Source organism: Geotrypetes seraphini, chromosome 9, assembly GCF_902459505.1.
Source record: "Geotrypetes seraphini chromosome 9, aGeoSer1.1, whole genome shotgun sequence".
Taxonomy (NCBI): Eukaryota; Metazoa; Chordata; class Amphibia; order Gymnophiona; family Dermophiidae; genus Geotrypetes; species Geotrypetes seraphini.
In genome coordinates, this window is record NC_047092.1 from 119,124,615 (window position 1) to 119,139,163 (window position 14,549).

Genomic DNA, 14,549 nt, shown 5'->3' on the forward strand with positions numbered 1-14,549 from the left:
CTTACTAATGTGCATAGATAAGACCATATTACTCCACTGGCTTCCAGTTACATATAGACTAATCCATAAGGCTCTAACTTTAGCATTTAAGGCTATAATTTCAGGCCAACCTTGTTACTTGTCATAAATTTTGGTCCAATATCGTCCAGTCCAGAATCTGAGATCAGCCAATGCTTATCAATTGTCATTGTCTTCAGTGCATTTAGTTAACATTTACTCATAATTCTGCCTTTATTTGCTTCCGTCCTGTTGTTATGGAACTCCCACTTGAAATCCATTCTGAACTATTCTAAATTTAGAGACCTTCTGAAAACTTATCTTTTTAATTTAGCTTTTCCTTAGAGATATTTTTAAGATCTTGTTTTGCTGCAACTATTAAACCTTTTTTTTATTATTTTTTATGAAATGGCATTTTTTTCCTTACTGTTTTTATGTAAACTACATTGATGTTAAAGCAAAATGTGGTCTATAAATGCCAAATAAACAAACATAAATTCAATGTCGGGCCCTGTCCAGGCATTTTAAAGACAGCTAGCGCATGACTAATTAAAGTTAATATTCAGACTTAGTTGGCCATGGATTAGCAGATAAAAATAGGACAGCTATTTATGAAGTCTTATTTATCTGCAAAACCTAGCCGGTTACCACTGAATATTGGAACGTAACAGGACTCCTCCCCTGATATGCCCCTGACATAGCTGGCTTCAAGTTCAGCACTAGCCAGCCATTTTCACCGGCACAAATGGTTAAGTACCACTGAAAATGACCAAATAACTATGAACAAGCGAGTAAACCAGTCAGCAGCCATTGTTAACTCACTTTAAATATAAATACAAATCCATACCATGCTCTGCCCAGATTCCACCTATACTGTATGTATGCCCATTAATTAAATATATGTTAAGATATGCACATATTTATAGACTAGAACTAAGGTAGAATTTTGGACTTTACATTAGAGAGTTGCGCGGGGACAGAAATCCCACCCGTCCCCGCCAAAATCCCACCCGTCCCCACCTGTCCCCGTGAGGAATCCCTCCATCCCCACCCGTCCCCGTGAGGAATCCCTCCGTCCCCACGAGGAATCCCCTAGTCCCCACCCGTCCCCGCGAGGAATCCCCTCCATCACCATCCTTCCCTATAAACTTCAGAAATAGTTATTTTATTTAATTATGCTACTGAATTAAAGGCTCTGGTAGAGACCCATTTACAAATAAGCAAAGAGACTTTATTAATTTGGAAATATTAATTGGGAAGAATACATACTTTGTAAATGGGTTTCTACCAGAACCTCTAATGTAAATATAAAATATAAATACTCAGCTGATGAGAACCCACAAACTGTCAGCTGAGGACTTCCTTTGCAGTTGGCCGGGGGTCCCTTTTGCCAAGCTTGGCAGGCAGCAGTAGCGTCCCTGAGTCACAGATGCTGGCACCTCAGTGGCTCATGGATGCTGCCAGCGACTGCTGCGCTTGGTGGAGGGGAGTTCTGGCCATCTCTAGAGGAGGTCCTCTGCTGGCGGTGCTTGGGGATCCCCACCAGTCACAGCAAGGGTCAACAAGTACTTCAACACTGTAGAAATAAAACCAGAAATGCATTTCCTTTTCTTTTGAACACAAAACAAAGACATCTGCCATATACATTTCCCAAAGCTAACATATTTTAGTCAATAAATTCCGTTTTTTACCTTCGTTGTCTGGAGACTTATTTTTCCATAAAGTTTCTTTTTTCCGCTTTCCCATCTTCTGTAAATTCTTCTGTTGCTGTCCATTGGTTCCCCCTACCATGGTCCAGCATTTATCTCTTTCTCATCTTTCGTGCCTGCCCACCAGCCCCATGCCCAACATTTCTCCTTCTATCACCCCTCTCCAACACTATGCCACATCTCTCCCTCCATTCCCTTCACCACTGTCCAATATTCCTCCCTCTTGCATCCCTTTCAATCTGTCCCATTGTTCCCTTGCCACATTTCTCGCTCTCATCTTTTTCTTCTCTATCACATTCTGTACCTTCCTCCCTACGACCAAAAATTCTCCTCTTTCTTCCATTTGCCGTGTGTGTGCCGTGAGGGAGGTCTGGTGCCCCAGAGTAAGAGCAGGGGTGCCCACACTTTATGGGCTTGCGAGCTACTTTATAATGACTAAGTCAAAATGATCTACCAACAATACAATTTAAAAAAAACACAAAGCACAATGAAAGGCAGAGAAAATGTTAATTATTCATATTCCGGGTTTTTTCAAAGAGGTCACGGCAGATGACTCTATGCAATGTCACCTCGGTAACAAAATACAAAAATAGACAAATACACCCCCTCCCTTTTTACTAAACCACAATAGTAGGTTTTAGCACAGGGAGTTACGCTGAATGCCTCGCGCTGCTCTCAATGCTCATAGGCTCCCTGCGCTAAAAAACGATATTGCGGTTTAGTAAAAGGGAGCCATAGTGCAAAATATAGACAGCAGATATAAATTCTCAAAACCGACACATTTTGATCACTAAATTGAAAATAAAATCATTTTTCCTACCTTTGCTGTTTGATGATTTCATGAGTCTCTGGTTGCACTTTCTTCTTCTGACTGTGCATCCAATCTTTCTTCCTTTCTTTCAGCCTCCTGTATGTTTCCTCTCCTCCAGACCTCATTCTCTCCCCCAACTTTTTCTTTCTGTCTCCCTGTCTGCCCCCTTTCTTTCTTTCTCCGTGCCCTCCCCCAAGCCACTCGGTTTGCTGCCACCGCCATCGGGGAATAGCCCCCAAGCCACCGCTGTCCCAAGCTTTCCCTGCAGAAGCGTCGCGCTGACCAGCATTCCGCTCCCTGACGTCAATTCTGACGTAGGAGAGGAAGTTCCGGGCCAACAAGGCATTTCTCCTCATTCCATCCAGCCTGAGCCCCATCTCTCCTTGATCCAGCATTTCCCTTCTGTGTTTGTCAGAATTACCATTCCACCTATTTTCCAGCATCACCCTTCTTTGTGTCCATCTCACCTATATCCCTATCTCACCACTTTTTTAGAATCTTCATTTGTCTCTGTCCTTGTCTTTACCCCATGTTCACCATTTGCCCTTTCAATGTCTTTATCTCCCCCCCCCCCCACTTTTTCAGCATTACTTCTGTCTCTATTTCACCTCCTCTTCATGTCCCCTCTGTATCTCTATCCTTATTCAGTAGGTCTTGCTTACCCTTTCTCTTCTTTGTGTCACTATCTCCATTTTCAGCTTTCCCCCCTTTTCCTTTGTTAATGCATCCTGTAGCCAGAATCTTTCCACCCTCCCTCCACTCTGGCCCAGCCCAGTATGAAATATTTCTTTTGTTTCCCTCCCCTCTCTCTTTCTCTCTCTCTTCTCCTCCCTCACCCACGAGTCCTGCATCTGGCCCTCTCCCTTCTACCTGCACCTGGCAACACCCCCCTGCTCCGCGGCTCTCTTAAGCAACTCGTCAGCAGCGGTGATCAAGACAAGCTGCCGACATCGAGGCCTTCCCTCTACGAGTCCCGCCTTTATGGAAAAAGGAAGTTGAAACAAGCAGGACTCGCAGAGGGTAGGCCCCGACATCAGAAGCTTGTGTCGATCGCTGCTGCTGAGTTGCCGAAGAGAGCCGCGGAGCAGGGGGTGTGGCCGGAAGCAGGTAGAAGGGAGAGGGAGATAGGAAGGCTGTAGAAGCTCCGGAGCATGACACCGACCCCGGCCAGGATGATTTCTTTTTCAGGCGTGCAGCTTACAAGTCCGGCGTCGCGGCGGGAAATAGCCATGCTGAGCAGTGAGCTCAGCATGTACACAGATGAAAGCCTTGTTTGCTGATTGGTCCGGCGGCATGGGGCCGCCGGACCAATCAGCAAGCAAGGCTTTCATCTGTGTACGTGCTGAGCTCACTGCTCAGCATGGCTATTTCCTGCCGCGATGCCGGGCTTGTAAGCTGCATGCCTGCATCGCCAGAATTTAGGTAGGCTGTTTTCATCCCCGTGGGAGTCCCGTGGGCCAGGGGGCGTCCCTGTGGGAGTCCCGTGGGTCAGGGGGGCATCCCCGTGGGAGTCCTGTGGGCCAGGGGGGGGAACCCCGCGATCCCCGTTCCCGTGCAGACCTCTACTTTACATATGTGTGTACTTAAATGCTCGTATACTGTATATATCACTATTCTTATAAGTTATAGGGCTCATATTCAAAAAAAGATAGACATCCAAAAGGCTGCAAAAACTGGCACTAGTCAAAAAGTGCAAGTGGGCTTTTTTGGATGTTTAGCGGGACTTCTTACCCATTGTGCATCCAGAGTAGAAATGGGTGTGTTGGTAGGTTTGCCATGAGTATAGAATATCAAACCCAAAGCACTGTATATGACTCTAGGTGCTTACTTCATATATCAAAGATTTAGCTAAGAAATACTTTCTTTCCTGCTAAACAAGCAACCATATTGTGATTTTTACCGACCCTCAGTGGCACCACTCAGGACTCAAACTTTTCATTGTCCTGAGCTTTACGTGTCTGCTCGTCACTGGGTCTAACAATCTTTTTAGAGCTAAATATTTTTAGACTTATTTATATTTTTTTATATATGTTTTATGTTTTTATACTTAGCTTAAAACTGTGGCTAAGTCTTCTTGGCTTGAGATGTCAGCGTTTATAAGGGATGTCCAAGCCGACATGTTTCGCCTAAATAGCTTTTTCAAGGCTTCATCCAAATTGGCGGTTACAGTGGTAGTCGGTGGTGAAGAGGGATGAAGCCTTGAAAAAGCTATTTAGGCGAAACATGTCGGCTTGGACATCCCTTATAAACGCTGACATCTCAAGCCAAGAAGACTTAGCCACAGTTTTAAGCTAAGTATAAAAACATAAAACATATATAAAAAAATATAAATAAGTCTAAAAATATTTAGCTCTAAAAAGATTGTTAGACCCAGTGACGAGCAGACACGTAAAGCTCAGGACAATGAAAAGTTTGAGTCCTGAGTGGTGCCACTGAGGGTCGGTAAAAATCACAATATGGTTGCTTGTTTAGCAGGAAAGAAAGTATTTCTTAGCTAAATCTTTGATGAGTATAGAATAGTCAGGCTTAAGGTGGGCTTAGACTTGGACATCCTGCAGGTATAATCAAACCTTTCCCAGGATGTCCTAGATGGACCTTAGACGTTTTCAACTAGACATTATATTAGTGATTTTTATTCCACCATTACCTTGCGGTTCAAGGCGGATTACAGAAGAGGATTTCTGGACATGTCCAGAGACCTGTTTGAGAAGCATCTAAGTGTCAAAAGGGTACCCAAACTGATCAGATGATCACTGGAGAGATTAAGTAATGAGCCCCACACACTCCCCCAGTGGTCACTGACTCTCTCCAATCCCCCAAAACTTGAATGAAACAGTACATACTGGCTCTAGAACAGCAGCACTTGGTATGGGAAAGCCTAGTAGAGCATCACACACGTGTCTTAAGTAGTCAGATGGGTTGGCTAGTGAACCACAGAGAGAAGCCAGGCCCATAAGACACTCTAATCACTACATTTATGATGGAAAGTGTGAGCCCACCAAAACCCTACTATACCGTCATAGAGGTATCACTTGCAGCCATAAGGGCTATTGCAGTGGTGGATAAGTGAGTATAGTAGGTTTTGGGGTAGTTTTGGAGAGATCACCAATCATTATAAGGGGGTCATGGTGAGATGTACTTCCGGCATTGTTTATGTGAAGTTCACAGCAGTGCCTTCTAATTTTTCTCTATATTCTTTTGGCATGTATATGTGGCCAGACCATTACAAAGCTGGCCCCTCTCACATCCAAATAGGCTTCATTTGAACATTTTCAACTTGAATTGTATTGTGGTTGAAAATGGGGAATAAAGTTAGACGTCCTGAAGTTGGACATCTAGTTGGATGTCCTGGCAGTCAAGATGTCCAACTACACGATTAAAAAACAAAATTTTTGGACATCCAGTATTTTTGAAAATGGATCTTTCTGGAAGTCCAATTTTGGATGTTTTGTGGCAAATGTCCAAAGTCGGACTTAGACGTTCTATCAAAAATGTTCCTCCACGCATAAAATTAGTGTACTATTCTTACAGCATACTTTATAGAACTGCCTTCTTTATTTCTTGATCACTTTTTCCTTATCCCCTCCCTCCACTGCTACCAGGGACCAGTCATGAAGCAGTTACCACATTTTTAATGAATACTTGCAGAGTGCAATGCTGAGAAAAGCTAGTGTAGAAATCTCTTACCGAACTGTAGAGAGGCTATGCCCCCCCAAGCCTTCATAAAGTCTCCATCCTCCAGCAATTTCATTTCTGGGATGCAGGGAGAGTGATCCGAGACCACCATGTCAATATCTCTGTTATGAAGAGCTGCCCAGAGCGCCTCCTGCAGAAAAGCAACATGTAATTTCCAGTTACATATTACCAGAAGCTGCCAGAACAGGACATACATGCCAATATAGATGCGTACTAACATGCAAACATATAAAGACAAACAAAGAAGCACAAACACAAAGGCAAATTAACATGCAAATATATTCCCCCATGTTTACATACATACGAGTATACACCTACATTAAAATACAAACATTGTAATTGCACATCAATTCCATGCATAGCAGCTAGTCTTCCAATTAGTCAATTTTTTCAAATTCATTGAATTTGTGCATCTATGGAAAAAATTTAAGTTGCAAGCTAAGCAATATTTGACACAGTTTCAGCAAAGATGCTATCCTATTATAGTACTGTGAAAAGTATAGTTATGAGTCAAATATACACAAAAGTTGAATTATGCAGTTAAAGCAGGGGTGTCCAATATCGGTCCTCGAGGGCCACAGTCCAGTCGGATTTTCAGGATTTCCCCAATGAATATACATGAGGTCTATTTGCATGCACTGCTTTCATTGTATGCTAATAGATCTCATGCATATTCATTGGGGAAATCCTGAAAACCCGACTGGATTGCGGCCCTCGAGGACCGACATTGGACACCCCTGAGTTAAAGGGACACAAGATTGATTGATGTTTATATATCACTAGTGTTTAAGCCCGTTAGATTAACGGGTGCTAGAATATATGTGGAGACTTAATAGTTAAAACAATTTACTAAAAAGTTACCATGAGAACTTTTATATCTATTGTTTCTTTGATTTATTATAAGTTTTTATATTTTTCCTATTTGTTCTTGCATGTAGTGGTCTTAAGAAATTTTTAGATTTCTCATTTGTCCACCAGGTCTATTTGTCATTGGGGCATATAGCTGCAATTTAAAAACTATAAGTGACAGAAAAATATATATATATTTTTTTAATTATTCTTAAACATTGTAAATAACAGTATTTATGCTATCCACTTACTAAGTATGCATACAAACAATGTAAATTAGCTAAAACCTCCGTCAATACTTCCCAGTCAAATAAAGGGACAATAAACAATGAAAACCTTGTTAACCGAGAAGGTGCTCAGAACCAATGGATGGTAAGAAAATTACCCAGCCGGGGACAAGCCCCTGTAAGTGCTTTCAAGAGTCTATCATTGCACCAACTTCAATTGGTAGAAAGGTTTAGATTGTGTTTAAATAACTATGTAATTTTAAAGTGTCCGTTTCTTGGTAGACTGATCTTGAATAAATTAAAGTGCAAGCATTTTAAAGAACTTAACTTGACATTAAAGGCGAGGTAGTTAGGAAGTTGTCTCACTCCAGCGGGTCCTGACACGTTTCAAATTTTCGACAGCACATCCACACATAGAAACGCTTTATTAATGACATTTTCATAGTTTGGACCAACACGGTGGATCAGTTTCAGTTGTTTTTGCAATGGCTGAACGCTTGTGACCCCAATTTACAGTTTACGGCGTCTACCTCTCACACACAAATTTCATTTTTGGACATTGAGATTAATCTTACCCAGGCAATGATACACCGCAAAGACACTGACAGGAATAACCTTTTGTGCTTTGATAGCTACCATCCTAGACATTACGAGTGAATTTTCCTGTGGGTCAATTTTTGAGGCTACGACGGCTGTGCAGCACAATGGAGGAGTATAAATTGAGATCCAAAGATATGTGGCAACATTTTGCAGAAAGGGGGTACCCTATTGGAGTCATCAAAAAGGCATACAAAAGGGCTCTATATGCCCAACGGGTTCACCTTTTGGCAAGTGCGGCCACTCCTGCAGAGCCTTGTATAGTATGTCCTTTACCATATTCTTACAGGGCTTTTGAAATTAAGAAAATCATAAAGTCCCATTGGCATATTTTACAAGTGCATAAAGGGTTTTACCAATTTCCAACGTTTGCCTATTCCAGGCATAAGAACCTGTGAGATTGGCTAACCTCTTCTCAATTTTTAAGCGTAGATTTTAGCCCCGAACATCCCCGAGTGGTCACTACAAATGCGGCCGCTGTAACATATGCTCTTATGTTATGGAGACGCAGCAGGTTACACATCCCCTCTTACACAAAATATATATTTTAAAACAGCATACAGATTGTGACACACAAGGGGTTGTGTATATGATTTCCTGTCCGTGCCAGTTACTATATATAGGGCACACTACCAGAAGCATTTGGGTATGGGTCATGGAACATCTGAGTATGATCCGTCGGGGTGACTCAGGGGCTCCACTTACTCAACATTTGCAAACTAAGTCTCATATGTTAGAACACAGTTCTTCAACTGCCGGTCCGCGGACTGATGTCAGTCCGCAGAAAATTCCTGCTGGTCCGCGCAGGGCCGGCAAGAACTGATTGGGGCCATCGGCAGTGTCTGGGCTGCAACGGCGATGAGTGGCATCAGCGCCCCCCCCCCCCCCCCCCGCGATGCAAGTCAAGTTTGGCAACAGCCCCCTGGCACTCAAGATCAGCAACGGGCCTTCCCCCCTCCCACGACGGCACTCAAGTTCGGCAACAGACCTCCTTCTTCCCCCGGCATCAACAGCACTTCAAATCGGCAACGCGGTGCTCAGCCCAAAGCTTCCCTCTGACTCGGCTTCCTGTTTCCACCCAGGCAGTTCGAATCAGAGGGAAGCTTTGGACTGAGCACCGTGTTGCCGATTTGAAGTGTTGTTGATGCCGGGGGTAGAAGGAGGCCTGTTACCGATCTTGAGTGTCATCAGGGGGGGGGGAGGTTGCCGATCTTGCTTCCAAAATCGGAAAGAAAGGTGAGAGGAAGGGAGAAAGAGGCCTGTGGTGGATGGATTGAAAGAAAGGGACAGATGATGGAAGTGGGGGGAAAGAGAGAGAAGGGGCAGATGATGGAAGTGGGGAGAAGGAGGAAAGAGAAGAGAGCAGATGATGGAAGTGGGGAGAAGGGAGAGCAAATGCTGAAAGGAAATGGAGAAAGAGAAGACATACTGGATGGAAGGAGGGATAAAGAAAAAGGACATATGCTGGATGGGGGAAGAAGATAGAGTTAGTTAGATGGTGGAGGGGTGAAGGAAAGGGGTGGCATGCTGTGGGTAGACACAGTGAAAAGAGGGAAACTGAGGACTGCATAGTAAGAAAGAATTTAATTTAGACGGAGACAGAAAATAAAGAAGGAAGACCAGAGAAGGGAAGAGAGAGAGGAGAGAGAGATGCCAGAGAACGGAGACAGAGATATCAGATCTGAGCGGAGGAAATGAGAAGAGAGAGATGCTAAAAACCATAGGGGGAGGGAAAGAGATGAAAGGAGAAATATGCCAGACCATGAGGGAACAGAGGGAAGATAATGGATGCCAGACCAAAGGGGGGGGTCTACAGGAGAGATGGCAGGGGGAGACAGACAGTTTCTGGAAGGGGCAGACAGTGGATGGGACGGGCAGATGCTGGATTGAAGAGACAGGGCAGACGCTGGAAGGAAAAGAGTAAAAAGAAGATAAAAGCAGACACCAGAGACAACAAAAGGTAAAAAAAAATCATTTTATTTCTATTTTGTCAATAGAATATATCAGATTTGAAATAAATCCTGCTAGAGACATAACTGGGGACTGCAAAGCCCAGGCAGTGCTTCTTTAGCTTTCAGCTAGCTTAGGACTCTCTCTGACCAGGGGGCACTCACCTAACATTATTCCTGTCATGTGTGACTGCAGTATTCTGTTAGCATGATATTTCTGTGTAGCATTCTTAAATAATTTGGCTTGTTCAATTTTCTTGATAGTAGAAGGGATATATGTGAAGGGGAGGGGAGACAGGGGTTTTGTTGGTCCTTGCTCTGTATATTTGTATTTATAAAATGACAATTGTACAGCATATTGTTTCTTTTTTTACTTTAATAAAATACGTTCAATATAAAATCATAACTGAGGCTTGTGCAGATGGGATCAGATGGTTTGTGGGGACTGAGCTCACGGAGACGGGGCGGAAATGTGTTTTTTTAATTTCAGTCTTAGTAGTTTGCCAGTCCACAAAAGAATTATTTTATTTCTGCTGGTCCACGTGTGTAAAAAGGTTGAACAACACTGTGTTAGAAGATCTTAAATTTGTGGTGCTGGAAGCTCCAAATTTAAAGAGAGGAGGGAACAAGCAGGCTTGGTTATGGAAAAAAGAGCAATCATAGATTTTCCATTGGTAGATATTGGTTCTGACAGGACTGAATCGCGAAGTGGAGTGGTGGGCGTTCCTGCATTGAAGATTGACATCTAGTGAAGCATTTATACCAGCTGATCAGCTGAAAGTGACATCAACAGGAAGTATAGTAATTATGGGCGAAGAGTGAGGTACTCCACCAACAGCGTCATGAGTTTGTTAGAAGTATTCTTGTGTTTCACAATTTAAATGGATTTCTCCATCTTCTTTTGCTAGGAAGGAGTTTTACTCATCTGTTACAGCCAGCATGAGAGGGTTCTCTGAGGAAGCCACTGGCGAAACGCTTCAGGACCCGCTTGAGTGAGACAACTTCCTAACTACCTCACCTTTAATATCAAGTTAAGTTCTTTAAAATGCTTGCACTTTAATTTATTCAAAATCACAGTCTACCAAGAAACAGACACTTTAAAATGACACAATTATTTAAACACAATCTAAACCTTTCTACCGATTGAAGTTGGTGCAGTGATAGACTCTTGAAAGCATTTACAGGGCCTTGTCCCTGGTTGGGTGATTTTCTTATCATCCATTGGTTCTTAGCACCTTCTCGGTTAACAAGGTTTTCATTGTTTATTGTCCCTTTATTTTGGTTTGGTTTGATTATAAGACCTTTGGGAACTTTTTTTGTCTAAATCTTACCCAGCAGTTGTATTGGATATATATCATATTCTACATTAGCTCATTTGATTGCACAAACATAGCATTGACGTGTATAAACACTGATGTTTTATCGTTACATCAGATATTTTCTGAACCTCCGATTACAGCACATCGTAGAAGCAAAACAATATGGAGAATTTTTAACCTTTAAGCAAAGTAAGGATACAGGTGTGCATTTGAAATATGGAAAGTGTCAATGGTGTGAATCTATTTTGGAAGGACCTAAGTGCAAATTTAATCATTTCACTTATTGTTCTGATTTCCACAGGGCCGCCATCAGAAATTTCTGGGCCCCTTACTGAGCAATCCTATTGGGCCCCCCACGCACCCCTTCCCCCCCGACCCCCCCTTCTTCCATGGGCCGAATACACACATACTTTTCTCTGTCGCCGCACTCTTTGACCAAAGATTTGTAAGCCTGCAACAACGTCAAGGTAGACTCTTTCAGCAGGGCTCTAATCTAACCTAAACCAAACTAATCTATACCTATCTATTCTAAACTAACATATGTCTAATACTGAACTAATAACAAACTAACAAACATCTGCATAATAAATAACTAATAAATAATAGTGCTAGTAGCTATAATTCACTTTTGAATGTAAAATCTCAGTTAAGGATTTCTTTTGACCTTTGTAGGCCAGAAGTAGATCACAATTGCACAATATTTTTTGTAACAAGTATTAAATGTGTTTTTATAAATACTGTAAGCTTAATAAATATATCAGAAAAAACTACACATCTGAGCGCATATCTGAACATACACATCTGTATGATCCCATCCTCCTCTGCTTGCCTATAGCTGCATCATGCATGTTAAAAATTTACGATATGTTGATATGTGCACCTTCCTTCCTTCCCATCCATCCTCCTCAGCCTGTCCTTACACATCCACAGCTGCATGTTAATGATGATGTATATGTTATGATGATAAATAAGTGCATATGAGCACATCATTAACATGCAGCTATGGATGAATATAAAAAAGAAACAATATTCTTTACAATTGTCAATTTATAAATCAGCGTCTTCTCTCCATTCTCTCTTCCCCATTTCCCTTCAGCGTCCTCAGCCCACTCTCTCTCCACTTTCCTTCAGCACACGCACATAAAAACAAGCAAGTAATTTATATCATTTTCATTCTATTCATTCATAGAAATTAAAGTCTAAATAATGCCAGTCACATAACAAAACATGATTAAATTCCCTGCACAGTCAAGCCTTCAAGGATTACTAGATGTCTTTCAGCAGTTCCCCTCCCTCCCTCCCCCTTACCTTTGTGGCCAAGTCAAAATGATCTACCAACAATAAAATTTTAAAAACACAAAGCACGCTGTACACAGAGAAAATGTTAATTATCATTTATATTCCGCGGGTTTTCAAAGAGGTCAAGGCAGATGACTTTATGCAATGTCACCTCAGTAACAACTATACAAAAATAGACAAATATTCCCCCTCCCTTTTTACTAAAACACGATAGCGGTTTTTAGCGCAGGGAGCTGCGTTGAATGCCCCACGCTGCTCTCAACGCTCATAGGCTCCCTGCGCTAAAAAACGCTATTGCGGTTTAGTAAAAGGGGGCCATAGTGCAAAATATAGACAGCATATATAAATTCTCAAAGCAGACACATTTTGATCACTAAATTGAAAATAAAACCATTTTTCCTACCTTTGGTAATTTCATCAGTCTCTGGTTGCACTTTATTCTTCTGACTGTGCATCCAATATTTCTTCCCTTCTTTCAGCCTCCTGTATGCTTCCTCTCCTCCAGACCTCATTCCCTCCCCAAACTTTTTCTTTTGTTTCACCCTGCCCCTTCTTTCTTTTTCTCTCTCTCCATACCCCCTTTCTTTCTGTATGTCTGTTTTTCTCTCTCTCACCCTGCCCCCTTCTTTCTCTCGCCACACCCTCTTTCGTTCTGTATGTCTGTCTTTCTCTCTCTCTCTTTCCGTGCCCCATTTTTCTTTGTTTCACCCTGCCCCCTTTCTTTCTTTCTGGCTTCCTGTCCCCCCTTTCTTTCTCCCTGCCCTCAACTATGCTACCACCATTGGGAAAATGCTGCCACCGCCACTGGGGAATAGGCTGCCACTGCCGCCATCGGGAACAGGCCAGCGCCGAATTCGCCCTGCTTCTCTTCCCCGCGGGGCCGACCAACTCTCGCCACCAGACGACAATTCTAACGTCGGAGAGGACGTTCTAGGCCAGCCAGGCAGCGATTGGCTGGCCCAGAACGTCCTCTCCGACGTCAGAATTGACGCAAGTGGCGAGAGTTGGCCGGCCCCACAGGGAAAAGCAGGGAGAACTTGGCGCCGGCCTGTTCCCGATGGCAGCGGTGGCACTCAAGTGACTAAAGAGCCGCAGTTTGCCGGCCTAGGGAGAACACTGGAGGGTGGCCAGCTGTGCACCCCCTTGGGACGTAAACCCGGGGCGGGGCGGACCGCCCCCCCCCACACTAGTATGCCACTTTCTGTACCTCACTCCCTCCCTATGACCTAAAATTCTCCTTTCTTCTATTCCCCGTGTACACAACCATCTCTTTCCCTCCCTTCCTCTCTCCCAAGTCCATGCCTTCTGTGTCCAAAAACTCATTCCCTCCTCCACCTCAGTATCTCTTTCCCTCCCTTTCTCTCTCCCAAGTCCATGCCTTCTGTGTCCAAAAACCCATTCTCTCCCCACCTCAGCATCTCTTTCCCTCCCTTCCTCTCTCCCAAGTTCATGCCTTGTGTCCAAAACGCACTCCCTCCCCCCCTTTTGTGTTCCGCATTTGCCTCCCAGCCCATCTTTGCAACTTTCTCAGCAAAACGAAGCTCAATCCGCGAGGCTTGTCTTCTGTTTCCTGCCCGGAGCTGACAGGGGGCCTGGGCTCCCCCAGGGTCCTAGGCCACAGTCTAGGGGGAGGGGCGGTCCGCCCCACGTGGACAGGAGAGAGCTGGATGGGGGACCCGCGGAGTTACATACATCTCGAGCCGCGAGGCTCGTGTTCTGTTCCTGCCTGCCCTGCACAAATAGCCGACCGGAAGTATTATCCGACGTCAGCGCTGACGTCGGAGGGCAGGCTTTGCTTAAGCCCTCCCTCCGATGTCAGCGCTGACATCGGGGAACACTTGCGATCGGCTATATGTGAGCGGCAGGGCAGGCAGGAACAGAAGACGAGCCTCGCGGCTCGAGATGTATTGAACTCCGCGGGTCCCCCGTCCAGCTCTCTCCTGTCCATGTGGGGCAGACCGCCCCTCCCCCTAGACTGTGGCCTAGGACCCTGGGGGAGCCCGGGCCCCCTGTCAGCTCCGGGCCCCTGAATGCAGGACTGGTGGTACTGCCCTGATGGCGGCCCTGGATTTCCAGATAATTTATAAATATATTAA

The 14,549-nt window shown here is 43.9% G+C and overlaps 1 protein-coding gene and 1 long non-coding RNA gene across 3 annotated transcripts in view; one reads left to right on the forward strand and one right to left on the reverse strand.

The window, feature by feature from the left end:
* LOC117366350 overlaps positions 1 to 14,549 on the forward strand; it is a 175,211-nt gene that overhangs the window by 35,367 nt on the left and 125,295 nt on the right. The gene's annotated exons all lie outside the window — the stretch shown is intronic.
* The window catches only part of LOC117366348 (allantoinase, mitochondrial-like), a 174,323-nt gene that overhangs the window by 26,073 nt on the left and 133,701 nt on the right, over positions 1 to 14,549 (reverse strand). For both annotated transcript variants that reach the window (XM_033957618.1, XM_033957620.1), the window contains one exon: positions 6,205 to 6,343. In XM_033957618.1, coding sequence (XP_033813509.1) covers positions 6,205 to 6,343 — 139 coding nt within the window. The remainder of the gene's footprint in view (positions 1 to 6,204; positions 6,344 to 14,549) is intronic.